Source organism: Actinia tenebrosa, unplaced genomic scaffold, assembly GCF_029948245.1.
Source record: "Actinia tenebrosa isolate PJP-AT-01 unplaced genomic scaffold, QUT_ActTen_1.0 PGA_scaffold2__45_contigs__length_23673736, whole genome shotgun sequence".
Lineage (NCBI taxonomy): Eukaryota > Metazoa > Cnidaria > Anthozoa > Actiniaria > Actiniidae > Actinia > Actinia tenebrosa.
In genome coordinates, this window is record NW_028292579.1 from 18,739,826 (window position 1) to 18,755,738 (window position 15,913).

At 37.5% G+C, this 15,913-nt stretch overlaps 1 protein-coding gene across 1 annotated transcript; it reads left to right on the forward strand.

Moving 5' to 3' along the window:
* Window positions 1-381: 381 nt before the first annotated feature.
* On the forward strand, window positions 382-4,393 carry LOC116288193 (collagen triple helix repeat-containing protein 1). The gene is made up of 4 exons (XM_031694948.2): window positions 382-534; window positions 1,030-1,122; window positions 1,259-1,588; window positions 3,673-4,393. The coding sequence occupies exons 2-4, from the start codon at window positions 1,030-1,032 to the stop codon at window positions 4,027-4,029; spliced, it is 780 nt and encodes a 259-aa protein (XP_031550808.1). The 5' UTR covers window positions 382-534; the 3' UTR covers window positions 4,030-4,393.
* The last annotated feature ends 11,520 nt before the right edge of the window (window positions 4,394-15,913 follow it).

A 15,913-nucleotide genomic window follows, 5' to 3' on the forward strand; every position in this document is an offset into this window, starting at 1 on the left:
TTTAACTTATCTATATGGCCCCAACAGTCGCCAAGCAACATATTTTCTTCACAGTCAAAAGTGGGAGATGAAAATTATCAATTATCGTAGCTTCTAAATTATATAAATGACAGCTCGACCCTATTGTTTTTTTAGCTTTTAAACCAACATTTCTTGGTGATAATGCTTAAAATATTGAATTTTTAGTTGAGTAGTTCTTGAAAGTCATCTATATTCATCGTTAAATTACTTAAACTAGGAACAATTAGTTTCCGATGTTGACGGATTTTCGTCCAAGTGCACCTTTTATTTCAAATATATTGACCAATGGGCGCGGTTGTTTACTCATGTGAGTAAAAAACCATCAAGAATAATTGTTATTTATTTATTTTTCTTTAAGTTGCACGCACACCTGTTATTCGGAACATGTTCCAACGAGTAAAAACGAGTATTTGATTCATCTTTGTGGGCTTTTTATTACTGGATGTTGCTACTTCGTTCTGATTGTCTTCTGAGGCTTCTCTGAGCAAGGTCACCCTACAACAGTTCATTAAGGTGAGCACTGATACTAAAAACTAAACTTTTTAAAATTGTGTATCTTGAAGCTGTTCAACTAAGGTAATCATGAGACAACTTGCAAGCTACCTTTATCAATACCTGAAAACACAAAAAATTAGCATGAAGACGTCGCTACGGAAAAAACTGTTTAACTCTGAATTACCCACCTGACACAAAGAAATTGTTGTTTTTGAACAATTTCCACAAAGTGGCTTATCATCCACTGACTCCAACTGGAATTTAGAGGTACATATTTGCGGAGAGAGGAAAATTAACTCGGAGAAAAACCCTCGAAGCATAGGAGAAAACGAATAAGCTCTAAAAACTTTACTCACGTACGAAACCAAACCCGGCGGGGACCAAAAACCCGAGAAAGAGGCGAGCATTCTCACTGCAACGCCACCCGCGCCGTGTCCGTCCCTCATTAAAAGAAGTTTACTAAACTAAACAGTTGATCTGTTTAACCTTTCTTTTATTTTGCATTACGTAAAGATGAGGTTATTCGTGTTCGTGTCCTTGGCTGTGTTTGTTTTTCCTGCCATCAAGCCGGCCTGTGGACAGCAAAATAAGCCGCCTACCAGGCATGTAAGTAAACTCGAATTAATACTATTCCTTCATCATGGTTTATTTCGGTCTTCTCGGTCTTCGATTTTTATGGACTTTACAAACTTAAATTCAAAAACATAAACTATTTCATGACTTAATTGTTAATTGTTTTCAGCCAGGAACAGATTTTTCATGTCTGGCGGGTCGTCCTGGTATCCCTGGACTCCACGGTACACCCGGTGCTCCTGGACGAGACGGACGAGATGGCAGACCAGGTACTCAAGGTAAACAAGGTCCTCGAGGGTTTCACGGGACTCCAGGCAAGCAAGGACCTCCCGGAGCTCCTGGTACAGCCGGTAACACTGGTCCTCAGGGTCCAAAGGGTGACGCTGGCCCAAAAGGAGAAAAGGGGGAGCCTGGCGCGAGAGGACTCTCAGCCTATTCGAACTGGAAAGAATGTTCGTGGATCAACATCAACGATGATAAAGACAATGGTCTGATCAGGGTAGGTATATTTCTCCAGTTTCAACTTGTCATCCTCTCCTCCATGCCTGTGTTACGCTTAGGGCTGACAAAAAGGAGGATGTTTCACTAGCATGCTTTGCGCGCCGTACTCATTAACCATCTGTCTTTAGCGTTTGTTTGTTTGTTTGTTTTCTTCGCCAAACAAAAGCAACAGCCGTTCGCTTATTAAAGATTTTCTGCATCCATACTAATAAGCAATAGAAAGTCTGGCCATTTCTCTGGGACTTGATATTAGACGAAGAAAAAATTTAAAAAAAGGACGCACCTACAATAAGTATAGTCTTCATACTATACTAAATCCCTTAAATCTCTCATAAGTGAGATACGGCCATTACAATTTCCACTAAAATTCGCCATGTGTTTCACTTCGTCTTGTCTTACGTCCTTGATGTGTTTTTGAGTATCTTATACAATTCTGATAATCTTTATTTTAAAATTCAAACGTATACTTCATATGATAACAGCAACAAGGCAAAAGTTTATATATCTATTTTTATTTAAGTCATGTGAAGGCAGTTTTATAAAGAGGAAATAGAGTTAGTCCCGCTAAGTTTACTTTTATTTTCTATTCACAGAACGTGTAACAAACCCGACAGACAATTCAAAAAAATCCTTAATCTAACAAACTGTAAGCGAATGAATGGACGATCCACTGGAAACTAATTTTATTCAACTCAAGAAAACCAAACCTATTGTACTCCACAGTACAGATAGGGAAATTTTATTTAAAATTCAAATTGAAAAAAAGCGTTTCAATCGAGGTTGTCGTTGTTCAAAAACCGGCATTGCAAGTCTTCTTTCTTCAAAAGTGCCTGGGAAGATGGCTGATAACTGTCACAAGTTTACAACAGGCAAAACCAGCAACTTGCATTCTGTCTAATTGATTCTTTTTGTGGACAATACCGTAGACAAAGAGAAGATCTAAAATAGAAAAGGACTCACGATTTCCCTCTATAATCTCAATAGTATTATCCATAGCCGATGTTTCTACATTGACAGCAAAGCGAAAATGAGTAGTTCACGTGACTTTTCAGTGTGATAATATAGTTGGTCGAGGCGCGCAAAGCATGCTAGGTAAACATCCTCCTTTGAATGACACCAAGGACTTCAATTTCAAGTTGTATACATCCTGGTGACGCGAGTGAAAAACGTCTGCGCATGCTCTGAATCCGTATGCAAATTAGTCAAAACATAAGTAAATTTGACTTTCAAACATGCCTGATAAATTGGACTTCACAAAATTCCAAAACTTAGTGTCCATGCTTGAAACTTAAGGCTAATTCTTTCACATTGTGTTTGTTAATACAGTATCTTGGTCTGACAAAAGTATACTCTCGAACTGTTTTGTATACTTTGAGAAGACAAACATTTATTTTCTCACTCAAAATCTTCAAAATTCTTAGAAAACGTGCTGAAATGCACGCATGCGCAAACATTTTTCTCTAGTGTCCATCCTGGTTGGTTTTCTTTCCAACTCCAAAAGTTTTTCCAGCTCTCCGTTTATTCCCTCTCCTCTAAAACCGTCCCTAACAAATAGAAACTGATTGGAGCTGTGCTTCGAGATCATATACATGGACTGTATATAGCGGCTGTCAGAAAGGCCTTATCTTTGTTTTTTAGTTTGACCCCATACTGGGTAGCTCAACTAGGCTGTACTTGCTGTTGAGAATAGCGATAACGGTTTTTTGCTATCGAATCAACATCAATTCAGTATTGAGTTTTTATTGTTTAATATCAACGTAAGTGACACTTTTTTTACTGAAATTCAGAAAATAATATTTTATATGCATAGCCATTTGGTATCTGTGCAAGCGCGTCTGTTGTCAAATATTACAGCGGTAACTGTAACTGGTAAAATGACTATTTTGGATTTCATTGAACGTTCTTATCCATATAAAATGTTTCACTTTCCGTTTGGTTCGGTATGGTTGGTTAGGTTAGTTTGAAGAAAAAACGAAACAAAAAAAAAAAAAAGATCGTAGTGATTCAGTTCTGCTTTAGTAATAGTCACCGATTACAGGCCTGCTATCCTGAGTGTTATACTAATAAATGTTTTTCCTGCAGGATTGTGTTTTTCACAAGAACTACAGCGACTCTTTCCTTCGTGTTTTCTGGAACGGGAACTTAAGGGTTTATGACTGCAACGTTTGTTGTAAGCGCTGGTTCTTCACGTTCAACGGTGCTGAATGTCAAGTCCCACGTGCTATCGACGGCATCGTGTACTTGAGAAAAGGAAAAGGCACCGAAGATCTTCACCGTGTCCGCCATATTGAGGGTCACTGTGACAAGATCCACAAGGGACCTGTTCGTGTGGGCTTCAATGTGGGGAACTGTGCAAGTAGTGCCTCAGGTGATGCCTATACCGGATGGCAGTCTACCAGCCGTCTGTTTATAGAGGAGGTACCCAGGCCTCAGCAGTGAGATCTTCGTTCGTTACCAGTCCCTATAGCTAGGCACATCATACAGCATTCAATCAGTCTGGTTGTTAATATTCTATTGATAACCAGACTGAATGAATAGTGAATGAAAAGTGACTTAAAAACAACGATCATGATAACAACAGCCACAAAGCTAAAAATAAAGATAGAGTTACTCTCTATTGTCTTCAAAAAATTGTTTCAAGTCGAGGCAAGTGGGTCAATACAATAAATGCAACGATTTTTCGAAAGTAATAACGTGTAACTCTGATATCTGCTATTGACTAAGATGTAATGAATTGTAGTAGAACAGTTTGATGTTGTAAAAAAATCACTGTTAACAGAAAATAAAATATCAACATCACCTACACTGTCTGTACGTGCACAGAGGAGTAGTACAGATGAAGAAGTTTGCAATTAATGTTAGCAAAAAGATAATGGAATGCTTCATGGAAAAGAATGATTTCCTTTAAGACGATCTTCTCCCTTAAGGTGCTTTTTACATAACATTTAAATAATTGCAGTTTTTCCCTTTTTCAGCCTATAAAATGAATAGTATTGCGTTATGTCACATTACTTGTAAATTTGATTTTGCGCCATAGATGACGCAACAATATCAAATATTCCAATGTTCTCAGTCAGAATCATCCAGTACCCAGAAGTCTTCACGGCACCAGCCACTAGTCCTTTGCGGGCATATGATATAGAGATCCAAGTGCAGTAAATGGTATTGTCAGCAAACTTTGCCAGGAAATAGGAAAGGATAGGTCTACTTTTCGCGGATCGATATTGCTCATATGACTGATAACGTCTGATCGAACTTATACAGGCTTATAAGCAACCGACTAGGAATAAATCTTTTTTCTCCAAAACGATTGTCGTATTTTGAAAATTTAAATCTAAAAAGAAAAATGGATTAAAGAAAGAAAAGAAAAAAAGAAATAAAAAGAAAATTTTTATTTGAATAAGACGGAATTTGAACCCACCAAAAGAAATTCAAAAAACACGATTACACTGTGCCATACCCCCGAGACATCCGCAGAGCTGAGGCGACGTATGGACTTCGGACCTGACGGCGATTAAATCCTTCTGCCCTTGGGTGTACGAATTACGCAAGAAAATGTTCTAGCCGAAGCATCAGGGGAGAGACCAGCCGGCCCCCAGACCATATCGGCTAATCCCTTGCATCTCTGCCACGCACGGAATCGGTTGAAAAACTACTGTTAAAAAGTCTAGTCTATTCGGTTTATTGTTTTCACGGCTATTGTTATGCTGATTCACCTAGAACCGTGGTCCAGTGGATAAATCGTTGTCGTTCAAGATACTGAGTCAAGCTCGTCTGAGGAGGGTTAGCACTTGGATGGGTGACCTAAACATAATACCTGCTTACGCTTTTGCTCTTTTTTCAGTTTTTCTTATTGATTTTTTTGAAATAATAGAAGTCTTTGACTAACCTATTCCTGTCTACCCAAATCCGTCAAATTGAAAACTAGCAGAGGAAAATCCATGGGGAAAAAATGAAACTGCCAGCCATTTAGTATTTTCATATAGGAGTGGTCTAAATCAAATCTTATCGTAGACTTTACTGTCGGTCCTAAAGTCCTTTCCCACTAAAGACTGACGGCTGCAAAGGAGACTAAACTTGCAAAGGTAAGCTAATTTTACTAGAGAAAAGGATACTATTTTATCAGATATAGAAACATAAAAGATATGACGTCTAAACCATGCTTTCGATACAAAATTAAACATAAAAACGACGTCACAGAAATTCAGTTTTTCAATCCAAAGCATTTTGACATTTTAAATTTAAAATACTTATTTATTAGCGGATTACCTGTGGTAAACCGCTCATAAAATATCTTGGCTTTTTTCTATGATTTCCTCCACGACAAAATGGACAAATATTGCAATACTACCCAGGTCCTTACCCTTACAGAGACCTTTGCGGGCTTCTGCTATAATTAGCTTGTACCACCTGTCATCAATGTCACTATGTTGCTAAGTGACGATGAGAGGGCGGAGCTAGCACATCACGTGACATAAGTTTGTGTTTACGCATGCTCTATTTTGTTGACTGCTGTAATTCAGACAGCCGAACTAGAAATATTAATTAACCATCGTAATCGTAAACAAGGATTTTTTAAGTAAGATGTTAATGGCTTCTAAGCGAGGATTTCTAATGGGCAATAGATTATTGTGGTTAACCATCATGCTTTGATTCAGCTATTCGAAGCAGTATTTTCTGTAATCGAAGATCAGTTCTAAGGGATAAACTAGTCGTGTTAATGAGCTTCGAATTTTAAATTATTTTGCAAGCTGACCCGATTCTGATCATTTGATGCTATATTTTATTAAGGTATTTTCATAAGGTATTTTGGCTCTGAAAGCTACTACAAAAAACACCAGGCAAATATTGAAAAAAAAAAAAAAAAATTTGAGTTTTGATTTTCTTTATCTTTTTATTTTTTAAATTGCGTGCGTGGAGACAGAATGTCTACTCTCTGACATAATTGCGTATGCGAAAATCCGAATTCCGGGTTGACGAACCTGCTGGACTGCTGGAATTGAAACTGGATATTTTTTCCCGATTATTATGAAATTATGTGATAAACGTTTTACCCAATTTGGATTTTATTGTACATTAGTAGCTCTGTCACCGTCTTTCGAAACTTCGCGACTTTTTTCCACTTCTCCTTTTGATTCTTAGAGGCTCTGAAACCAGGAAACCCGGTCTACCCTGCCACCAGGGTCTTGTTTTTATTAAAAATTACGTCTTTGCTCTAAAAAAGGAAAATATGTCGTTTTGAAGCACTTTTGATTGGTACTACATTTCGACGAGTAAAGCTTTCTTTCGTTTGTACTGCGACTATTACAATGACCTTATTTCACTCAAACTAGAAGCTTTTTGCTTGACCGGTGATGGTGTAAGAGAAGTAAAAAAATAATTTGAAACATTTTTCATAGTCAAACAAGAATGAACAAAGCGAATAGATCAGGCTTAGCTATGTTCTGTTCTCTGATAAGACACTCCTGAAGCTGTAGGACACGAAAAACGTTATGGAATCACGGGAAGTAGGTGAGTGATTTCTATAACTTGAGTGTTCTACAGCTTCACGAGTGCTTTATCAGAGAAAAGAACATAGCTAAGACTGATCTCGCTGCGCTCGTGGTTCCACTTGAGTTTGGATCATATGCTTGCACCATTCCCTGTTCGATAAGAGTACAGACCATACAAAAAGGGACCTCCATTTGCAAAATCTCAACCAAAGGTCTAGATAAAAACACCCTATCAGGAACTATTGTTTTTTGGCTTCTAAATAAGAAACTAGTATTGTTAAAAACCTACTCAGCCTGATTTCTCACTAGATGCCAATTAATGATATAACAACCATTTACAGCTTGACTTGGGAAAATAGCGGTTCTTTTATGCGGGTCTTTTTATGCTGTATTCAATTAATTTTGCGAAGTTGTATTCTAGAAGGATGAAATTGTCTTTCATCTATAATGATGGATAATGCACCCCCCTCCAAAACGAAAAAAATCTACACAACGTCTGATAACTTGGTTGGGCTTCCTGTGGGGTAATACGGGGTAAAAAACAAAAGCTAAAATTATCGAAAAATTGCAAATATTCCGACATTCTGCTCTCTAGACTTCAAATTTACCGCATTACTAATTGATATATTATACACTTTTTCCGCGTTGTAAATTAAAAAACGTAGTTCCAAATATAGTAACCAATGGGCGCGGCTGTTTAATGAAGTGTATGGGACAAACCATCAACGGTGTTTGTATTTAGTCTTTACCTTAAACAAACAGTGATGGAAAACTTGTTACAACAAAGTAAAAATGACCACAAGTTGAAAATTGTGAAGCTAAGATGAAGCTAAGTGAAGGCCATTGTCTGTTAGGACATCATTGAGCAAGGATACACACTTCACTACGAGACATCTTACTCGTAAGTTATGGGGAATTTCATTTTTTATTCGACCTGATAATTAATTTATATAGCAATGTAAGCTAAATATGATCGCCTGGTGGAGAAATACGAGTCATATTTGAAAGAGTGTTTAAGTAACTTGACGATATTTATTGCTCCTTATCTAAGAATGCCTTGTTAAGGGTTTTTAAGATAACAATAACAACAACAACAACAAAACAAAACGAAAAAAACCCCGACGAATTACTGTATCGTTTTTGGGAAACGGATTTTGGAACCTTTAGGCATAATAGATAACTGTCCCAGAACGACGCGGGTTTTCTATTACTGAGTCGGGAGAACGAGAAAAGAAACTGAAAGATAACAATCCATGGCTATCATTATATATACTGGATTCAATGTTTGCCCACTTTTCACTAACGTACATATTGACTTTTTATTCGATACCCTATTTTTATTCGATACAACTCTTAATTCAAAAAAAATTCATGGCGAGGGAAAGAACCAAATCAAACAAATTCAACTCACGCATGCGGTTCTGTTGAGCAGCGAGTCGTCATATTTTAAAGACACAGTGTAAGATACATGAACGTAGCAACGCATGCCATAAACGAGAATGCTGATTTTTTTTCAGTTGTGATAAAATAGCCCATCGTTTTATGTATCAAGCGCAATGCTTTTTGATTTTGTTCTTCTTAATTATAATAGTTTTAAGTTGTTTAAAGAAATTATGTTGTTAAGGATAGAGCGTTGAACAAGGCCCAGGAACAATTTGTAAATCTTTTCTTATCTCTTTCACCGGATTTTCATTCACAGTACCGAAATGAGGTTCGTCGTCGTCGTGTTACTCGTGTCCTTGGCTGTAATCGTTTCTCCCGCCATCAAGCAGGCGTGTGGACAGAAAAACAAGCCAGCCAGACAGGTATCTACTGGTTTTGTTTAGAGTTATAAAATTGAATGGTTTCAGATTAAATTTTTCTAATTCATTTATTTATTCATATATTCTTATATAGTGTGAAAACCTAGTTACTTCATCACAATAATCAATTATTTTAGTTTTGATTGTGTTCCTTCTAAACTAATACCCGATAATTATAATAATAAAATAATATAAGATTGGTAATAATTGAAATAAGAAAATAAGAGCTTTACAAACATATGTGACCACAGACAATTCTGTTAATTTTTTTTTTTTTTTTTCTTTTTTTTTGCAAAAGAATATGAAGTACTTCATACAAAGAGAGAATTAACAAAGAGAAGGAATCCCCGCACCCCATCATGAGCACTCGTTGATGCTATTTTTAGAGTCTTTGATGCTATTTTTAATTCAAGCACATTATTGGTTAGAACCTTTGTGTACCTGGTAACATTAAACTCTGTATGTATTAGTTTGTAACATTGCTATCTTTGCTTATGTTTTTTTTTTGGTCTGTCAATTGCGAAAAAATGGCCATAGTTGTATATTGTAAAGGCACAGATTAAGAGACATAAAAATCTAAGAACATAAAGTTAGAGCAGACCTCGCTTTTAATTGTTTTCTTTGGATTTCACATGTTTATTTGAATCTTTTTTTAACGGTCCTTTGCTTTAGTATTTCATAAAGACATGACTAATTTTGCAAACAAAAGTAGCCAGTTGTAGGATGTGTACTGAACGTCTGAAATTACTCAAAAAGGGTTCCAGTCTTTTGACGAGTATATTTAAATCTCTTGAAGAATTTAGAAATAGATATCGCTAAAAGGTATTACATACACTCTAGTTATGTGCAATTCAATTTTTTAATTTCGAAAATATTAATTTTAGCTGTTTAAACGAATTTTTTTAAATATCCCAGTTGCACTGCATTCTAGGATACTAGTGGATCCTCCTCTGAAGTTGGCCATTCCAAAGTCGATGAAAAAACTGGTTGAATTTGACAATGTAATACGCGTTCATGGGCGGCGGAAGCGGGGGGGCCGGGGGGGCACTGGCCCCCCCACTAGATTTTTTGGGGGGGCCTTGCCCCCCCAGAATATAATGCCTCACACAAAAACGCATGAGATTTGGTTATGATTACCATTATTTATTATTTTGATATTACATAATTTTTTGTATCTAAAAAAATATACGATATATCTAGCGACGACTTGCATCATTTTTGTGTCTCTCAGCACAATTGCAAGTGGTTTAATGCGCGCAAAATCATTACTGATTGAAATATCACGCATACACGTTTGTAATCAAGCTAAACAGGGAGAGGGGGGGGGGGGGTCATTTCAGGGTACCGTAAAATATTGGAGTGCCCCCCCAAAATTTTTCAGCTTCCGCCGCCCCTGGCGCTGGGTCTGTTTTGGGGGACATATTTCCAAGTTGCCATTTAGTCCCATAAATCAGTTCCCACATTGCATTGCAATGCAACTCGAACCAGTTCTTTTTTTTCTAAACCTCGCAATGGCTCGTACTAAATACCAAGCTTGCTGACTGTACAATGAATACAAAATACTCGGCCGGGTCGTTAATTTTACAGTCAGCCCGTGCGTTTCTTTGCAAATGATGCACACTTCCATCAGTTTCGAACCCATAATTAAACTATGGTAATCACCTTTTTTAGCCCAGATCAGATTTTTCATGTCTGGCGGGTCGTCCTGGTATCCCTGGACTCCACGGTACACCCGGTGCTCCTGGACGAGACGGACGAGATGGCGGACCAGGTACTCAAGGTAAACAAGGTCCTCGAGGGTTTCACGGGACTCCAGGCAAGCAAGGACCTCCCGGAGCTCCTGGTACAGCCGGTAACACTGGTCCTCAGGGTCCAAAGGGTGACGCTGGCCCAAAAGGAGAAAAGGGTGAGCCTGGGGAGAAAGAACTCTCAGCCAGAGGCAAGCCAACCGCGATCACTACAAGGTCCTACAAGAATTTCAATGCGGAATCCTTTGCTAGTCACCTTGCAATAGTTCCTTGGGATGTTACCAGCCTGTTTGATGAGCTTGAAGACAAGTTAGATTGCTTAAACCGTCTTTTCATTCGGGTCTTGGACCAGCATGCTCTTATAAGAACCTTCAACGTTAGACATACTTCAACTCCATTTATCACTGCGGATTTAAAGGCACTTATGAACAATCTAATCGCGATAGTCTACATCGAATAGCCCGTAACTCCTGTAACCCTGGAGATTGGGAAGCTGATGTTAAAGCGAGGATTAGAACAGCAGAAACCAACTATCTTAGAGATGAAATAACGAACAATAAAGAAAACATGACGTCTATAACTGTCCGACGATGTCTCAACCCCTCTGATACCTCCTATTTGCCACATTCACGTGACTGTGTGGAGGTTGCAAATGACTTCAACACGTTCTTCTCTTCTGTAGGAGAGAAAGCTTCCCAAAAGGCTCAGCAACTGGCCAACTCAGAAACTGATTTCAACGTACAGTCCAATGATTCTTTGCCTTTGAATCCTGAATTTAGCTGCAGCTGCAATCTCTCCTCCATTTAATTTTCAGCGCGTTACTGTCACTAAAGTCAGAGACACCATCATGCAAATGGCTTCAAACAAATCCCCTGGTCATGACAAGTTCAGTATGAGGGTGATCAAAATTGGTCTACCTCACATCATCCAAGTTCTCACCGATTTGATCAATGAATCATTTTGTGGTGGAATCTTCCATAAAACCTGGAAAACAGCTGACGTTATTACACACCTCAAAGAAGGGGATTGTGAAGTAGCCAGCAACAATAGACCGATATCCCTACTTCCTGCGGTGTCGAAAGTTGTTGAGAGATTTTTGCATGACCAGATAACTAGCTACCTGAGTTCCAACGCGTTGCTCTCACCCCATCAGAGCGGGAACAAGAAGCTTCACCCCACTGAAATGCTTGGAATCTACTTTACAAGTCAATTGTATAGAGCGACTGATAAAAGGAAGATCACCGCAGCAGTACTACTTAACTTTAGCAAAGCGTTTGATAGCATTGACCATGAAAGATTACTTGTGAAACTTCTTGGTGTCTCCTCTACAGTATTGAAGTGGTTCAGAAGCTATTTTTCCGACAGAGTTCAACGTGTACGTATTAACACCTCTCTATCCAGTCCTCTGGTGTTAAAACATGGGGTACCTCAAGACTCAATACTGGGTCCATTGTTATTTAATGTTTATATAAATGATTTACCATCTGTGTGTGAGTCCTATGTTGATGATTCCAAATTATACATCACATTTTCTAAAGGGGAATCTTCCAAAGGCCTTGGGGACTTGATGATCTACTGAGACTTGCTGCCTGCATGGTGTAGCGATAATTCCCTCATGATAAATCCAGACAAAACGCAGTTTTGGGTAAATTGTCCATCATCAGCAGGATCCGCCATCTGTTAGATGCGTCTAGTCTGTCCATTGTCATAAATTCTCTTGTTTTCAGCAAGCTGTACTACTGTTCCTGTGTATGGTCAGGCACTAGTTACCCTGCGAGCAGAGTCTCCTTTACCTGCTCGCGGGGTAGGCACTAGGAAGAGTAACATCTCAAAACTCGTACAAAACTTGGCGGCGCGTATTCTGTCTGGGAGAAGGAAGTACGAACACATAACTCCAACATTGAAGCAACTTAAGTTATCACCTGTTGTGGACACATTGTACTTACGAGATGCATTGCTAATGTTTAAATGCATGGACTCCTTGGCTCCTGATTACCTCTCGTCTATGTTTGTCAAGCGTTCTGATGTTCACTCAAGGGACACTCGAAAGAAAGGTGACCTACAAATCCCTAAGAGTAGAACTGCCACTCGTCAACAGAGTTTCTCTTACAGAGGTACTAAAATTTGGAACAGCCTGTCAACCTCAATCAAAAGCTCAAGTAATACATTCCACATATAAATTTTTATACATTTTTATTATTATTGACTTAATTGATAGTTGTATTACTATGATAACTATAAGACTTTATTTATAGGATAATAATAATAGTTTTTTTATTATTTATTTATCAGTTTCTTTGTTTGTACATGTATTTCTTTAATTTAGAATTGTTCTTATTGTAAATTGACCTGAAAAGCCCTTTTGGGAGTCCATTAAAGTGTATGGATGTATGTTTGACCCAGAAGATTTAATTACCATATTCCCAATATAGAATGAGAATCCCATATTTATGCTTAGTTTGATAATCTTCTTTAATTGAGAGTTACATTTCTTTTCTTTGACTCTTTACTACAGGATTGTGTTTTCCAAAAGAAATACACTGATTCGATCCTCCATGTTTACTGGAATGGCAACCTAAGGATATGTAATTGTAACGACTGTTGTAAGCGCTGGTTCTTCACGTTCAACGGCACTGAATGCACGACACCCCGTGCTATAGACGGTATTGTTTACATGGCAAAAGGAGTCGGTCACAACATCCACCGTGTCCGCCATATTGAAGGTCACTGTGACAAGATCCACAAGGGACCTGTTCGTGTGGGCTTCAATGTCGGGAACTGTGCCGGGTATGGAAATGTGGATGCCTATACCGGGTGGAATTCAAACAGTCGTCTGTTCGTAGAGGAGGTACCCAGACCCCAGCCGTAGAACTATCCATTTCCGACAAGACATAAGCCAGACTGATTGAATACGAAGTCTGAGTAAAGCTCTCTAACAATTACTTTGAGATGTTGTTTAATCCATAATGTGTTAGTTAAATAAAATAGAAATAGAATAAAAGTCAACAAATAAATGTTACCATTATCGTTCAATATATTGTTGTTCAGTAATATCACTATTAAATGCTGCACAAATATGTTTAGACACTGTGTTGTACTGAAATTAAACACAGGAAGGAGTTGAGGAGAGGCGGGTTTTACCAAGCAAACAACGTAGATGCTCGTACCTGATCTCATGGCTAAACAAATTCGGGGACCCCTCGATCGACACTGACTAGGGACGAGTTAAAGACGGGCTATTCCAAACGAACATTGTAGATGCTCGTACCTGATCTCATGGCTAAACAAAGTCCATTAGTCCATTACACTGACGGGAGTTGTGTTAGAGGCAGATTAATGAAGCAATGGGTATTGTCTCGCAGTCAGCCGGTTAGTTGCATGAGGTCAGTGATGCTGAAGCTTCGTTTTACTACTACTACTACTACTACTACTACTACTACTACTACTACTACTACTACTACTACTACTACTACTACTACTACTACTACTACTACTACTACTACTACAACTACTACTGCTGCTGCTGCTGCTGCTGCTGCTACTATTATTATTATTATCATTATTATTACTTCATTATTATTACTAATACTCAATTTCAAATGATGATAATAATATAATCTATTGGTGGTGTGCATCCCTTCCCCTCAGGATAAAAGGTCAAAAAAACGTGGCCACCATCTTGGTTGACCCATCATTAAGACTCTCTGAGGTTATTTCGAGAATCATGCATTTGATCGTTTGTTTTTCCGTACGCACTTACTGCGCGCGCTCAAATGTTTACTCATTTTCTTGTGTTTTTCAACAACAACAAAATTAATAAATTGACATCAGTCTTTTATGTGTCTTTCCTCTTATGGACGATAAAATGGCGTCATCATATTGTCAAAGTAGTGTGGATCCACGAGGCCTAGCAGAGTGGATCCGCATACTATTTAGGCAATGTGTGATGACGAAATTTATTGTTAATAGGAGAACAGACACATAAAAAACTGATGTCAATTTGTTTTTTACGATAACAAAAACAATAAAAATTTCTCATTTTTTTGCGAACAAAACAACCAACGAAAAAGAGCGCGCGTGGCTGGTTGACGTCAGCTTATCTGCATGCCCTAATAACCAATCAGCGCGTGAGGAATTTCTAAGTTAGTGTTAAAAAGAACGTTTCTGTAACAATACACTGAATCAAAAACGGCGACCAATTTGAATAACTATTAGGGCAGTTCTTTATGAGGGAGACAAAAACTACACATTTTCAAACTTCTTCTGCAGGATTTAATTTCAGTGTAATTTCTACCTTAGTAATCGAAAATTCAAATTTTAGTAAAAGCCGTCACTCAAATTACTGTGGGTGGTGCCCATGGGATGAAAAATCGATGTTTCAATAACCTATTCAAAATACAATATATCAGTTGTAAGTTTGAACCCTGAAAAAAATATGAAGCTTTTATTGTTACTAATATTGTTGGTTGTTATTATTATAACTAAATCACTTGCTATAACAGCAAAAGACATTTGAGTAGAAATTTACACTTTCACGGCGAAAAAAATAATAACATAAATTTCGTCATGGACGTTACAAGGGTATATGCCCCAAGCATGATTTTTTAAAATTACATATTAGTATCTGCGTACATTGTAGCATTATTCCGAATTTTCTTTTAATTAGTCCCTATCAACATAACAACACCGCAAGATTTGAAAAAATCTGCTGTTTACATTATAAATTTGCGTTACGGACGTTACACTTTTAACGTTACGGACGTTAAACCAACATTGTCCTTAACGTTACAAAGTGTTATTTCTTGACTTTATCATTGTTTTTATTCTAGTTTTGTGAAATTAAGGCAAAAAGTGTCAATACAATTGCTTTTTGAAGCAATGTTCATTAAAAATTATATTATGGTGAGTGATACTTTTTTACGTATTGGATATTATTATGAATATGTATAGCTTTTTTTAAAAAAAGCTATACATATTCATAAAAATATCCAATACGTAAAAATTTTTCTTTCAAACAAATTTGAAAAGAATTAATCACTTTGATAAATTATAGAAAGTGCATGTAAACAGATTGCATGAAAATCATTTAATTGGTAGCTCAGCATTATGCTTTTACAATAATATCTTTTGATGTGTTTCAGAGTGTAACGTCCGTAACGAAATTGTGTAACGTCCGCAACGTTACAATAAATTATTTTTCTGCAACTTTAAATCTAACAAATTCAATTTTTCCACCTAATTTGAAAACCTTATTCACCCACCAAAACATTTATGAAAAGCA

Coding starts and splice junctions, on each gene's coding strand:
- LOC116288193 (XM_031694948.2), top strand. CDS start 1,030: ATGAGGTTATTCGTGTTCGTGTCCTTGGCTGTGTTTGTTTTTCCTGCC. Junction 1,123..1,258: donor ATAAGCCGCCTACCAGGCAT/GTAAGTAAACTC, acceptor AATTGTTTTCAG/CCAGGAACAGATTTTTCATG. Junction 1,589..3,672: donor AAGACAATGGTCTGATCAGG/GTAGGTATATTT, acceptor TTTTTCCTGCAG/GATTGTGTTTTTCACAAGAA.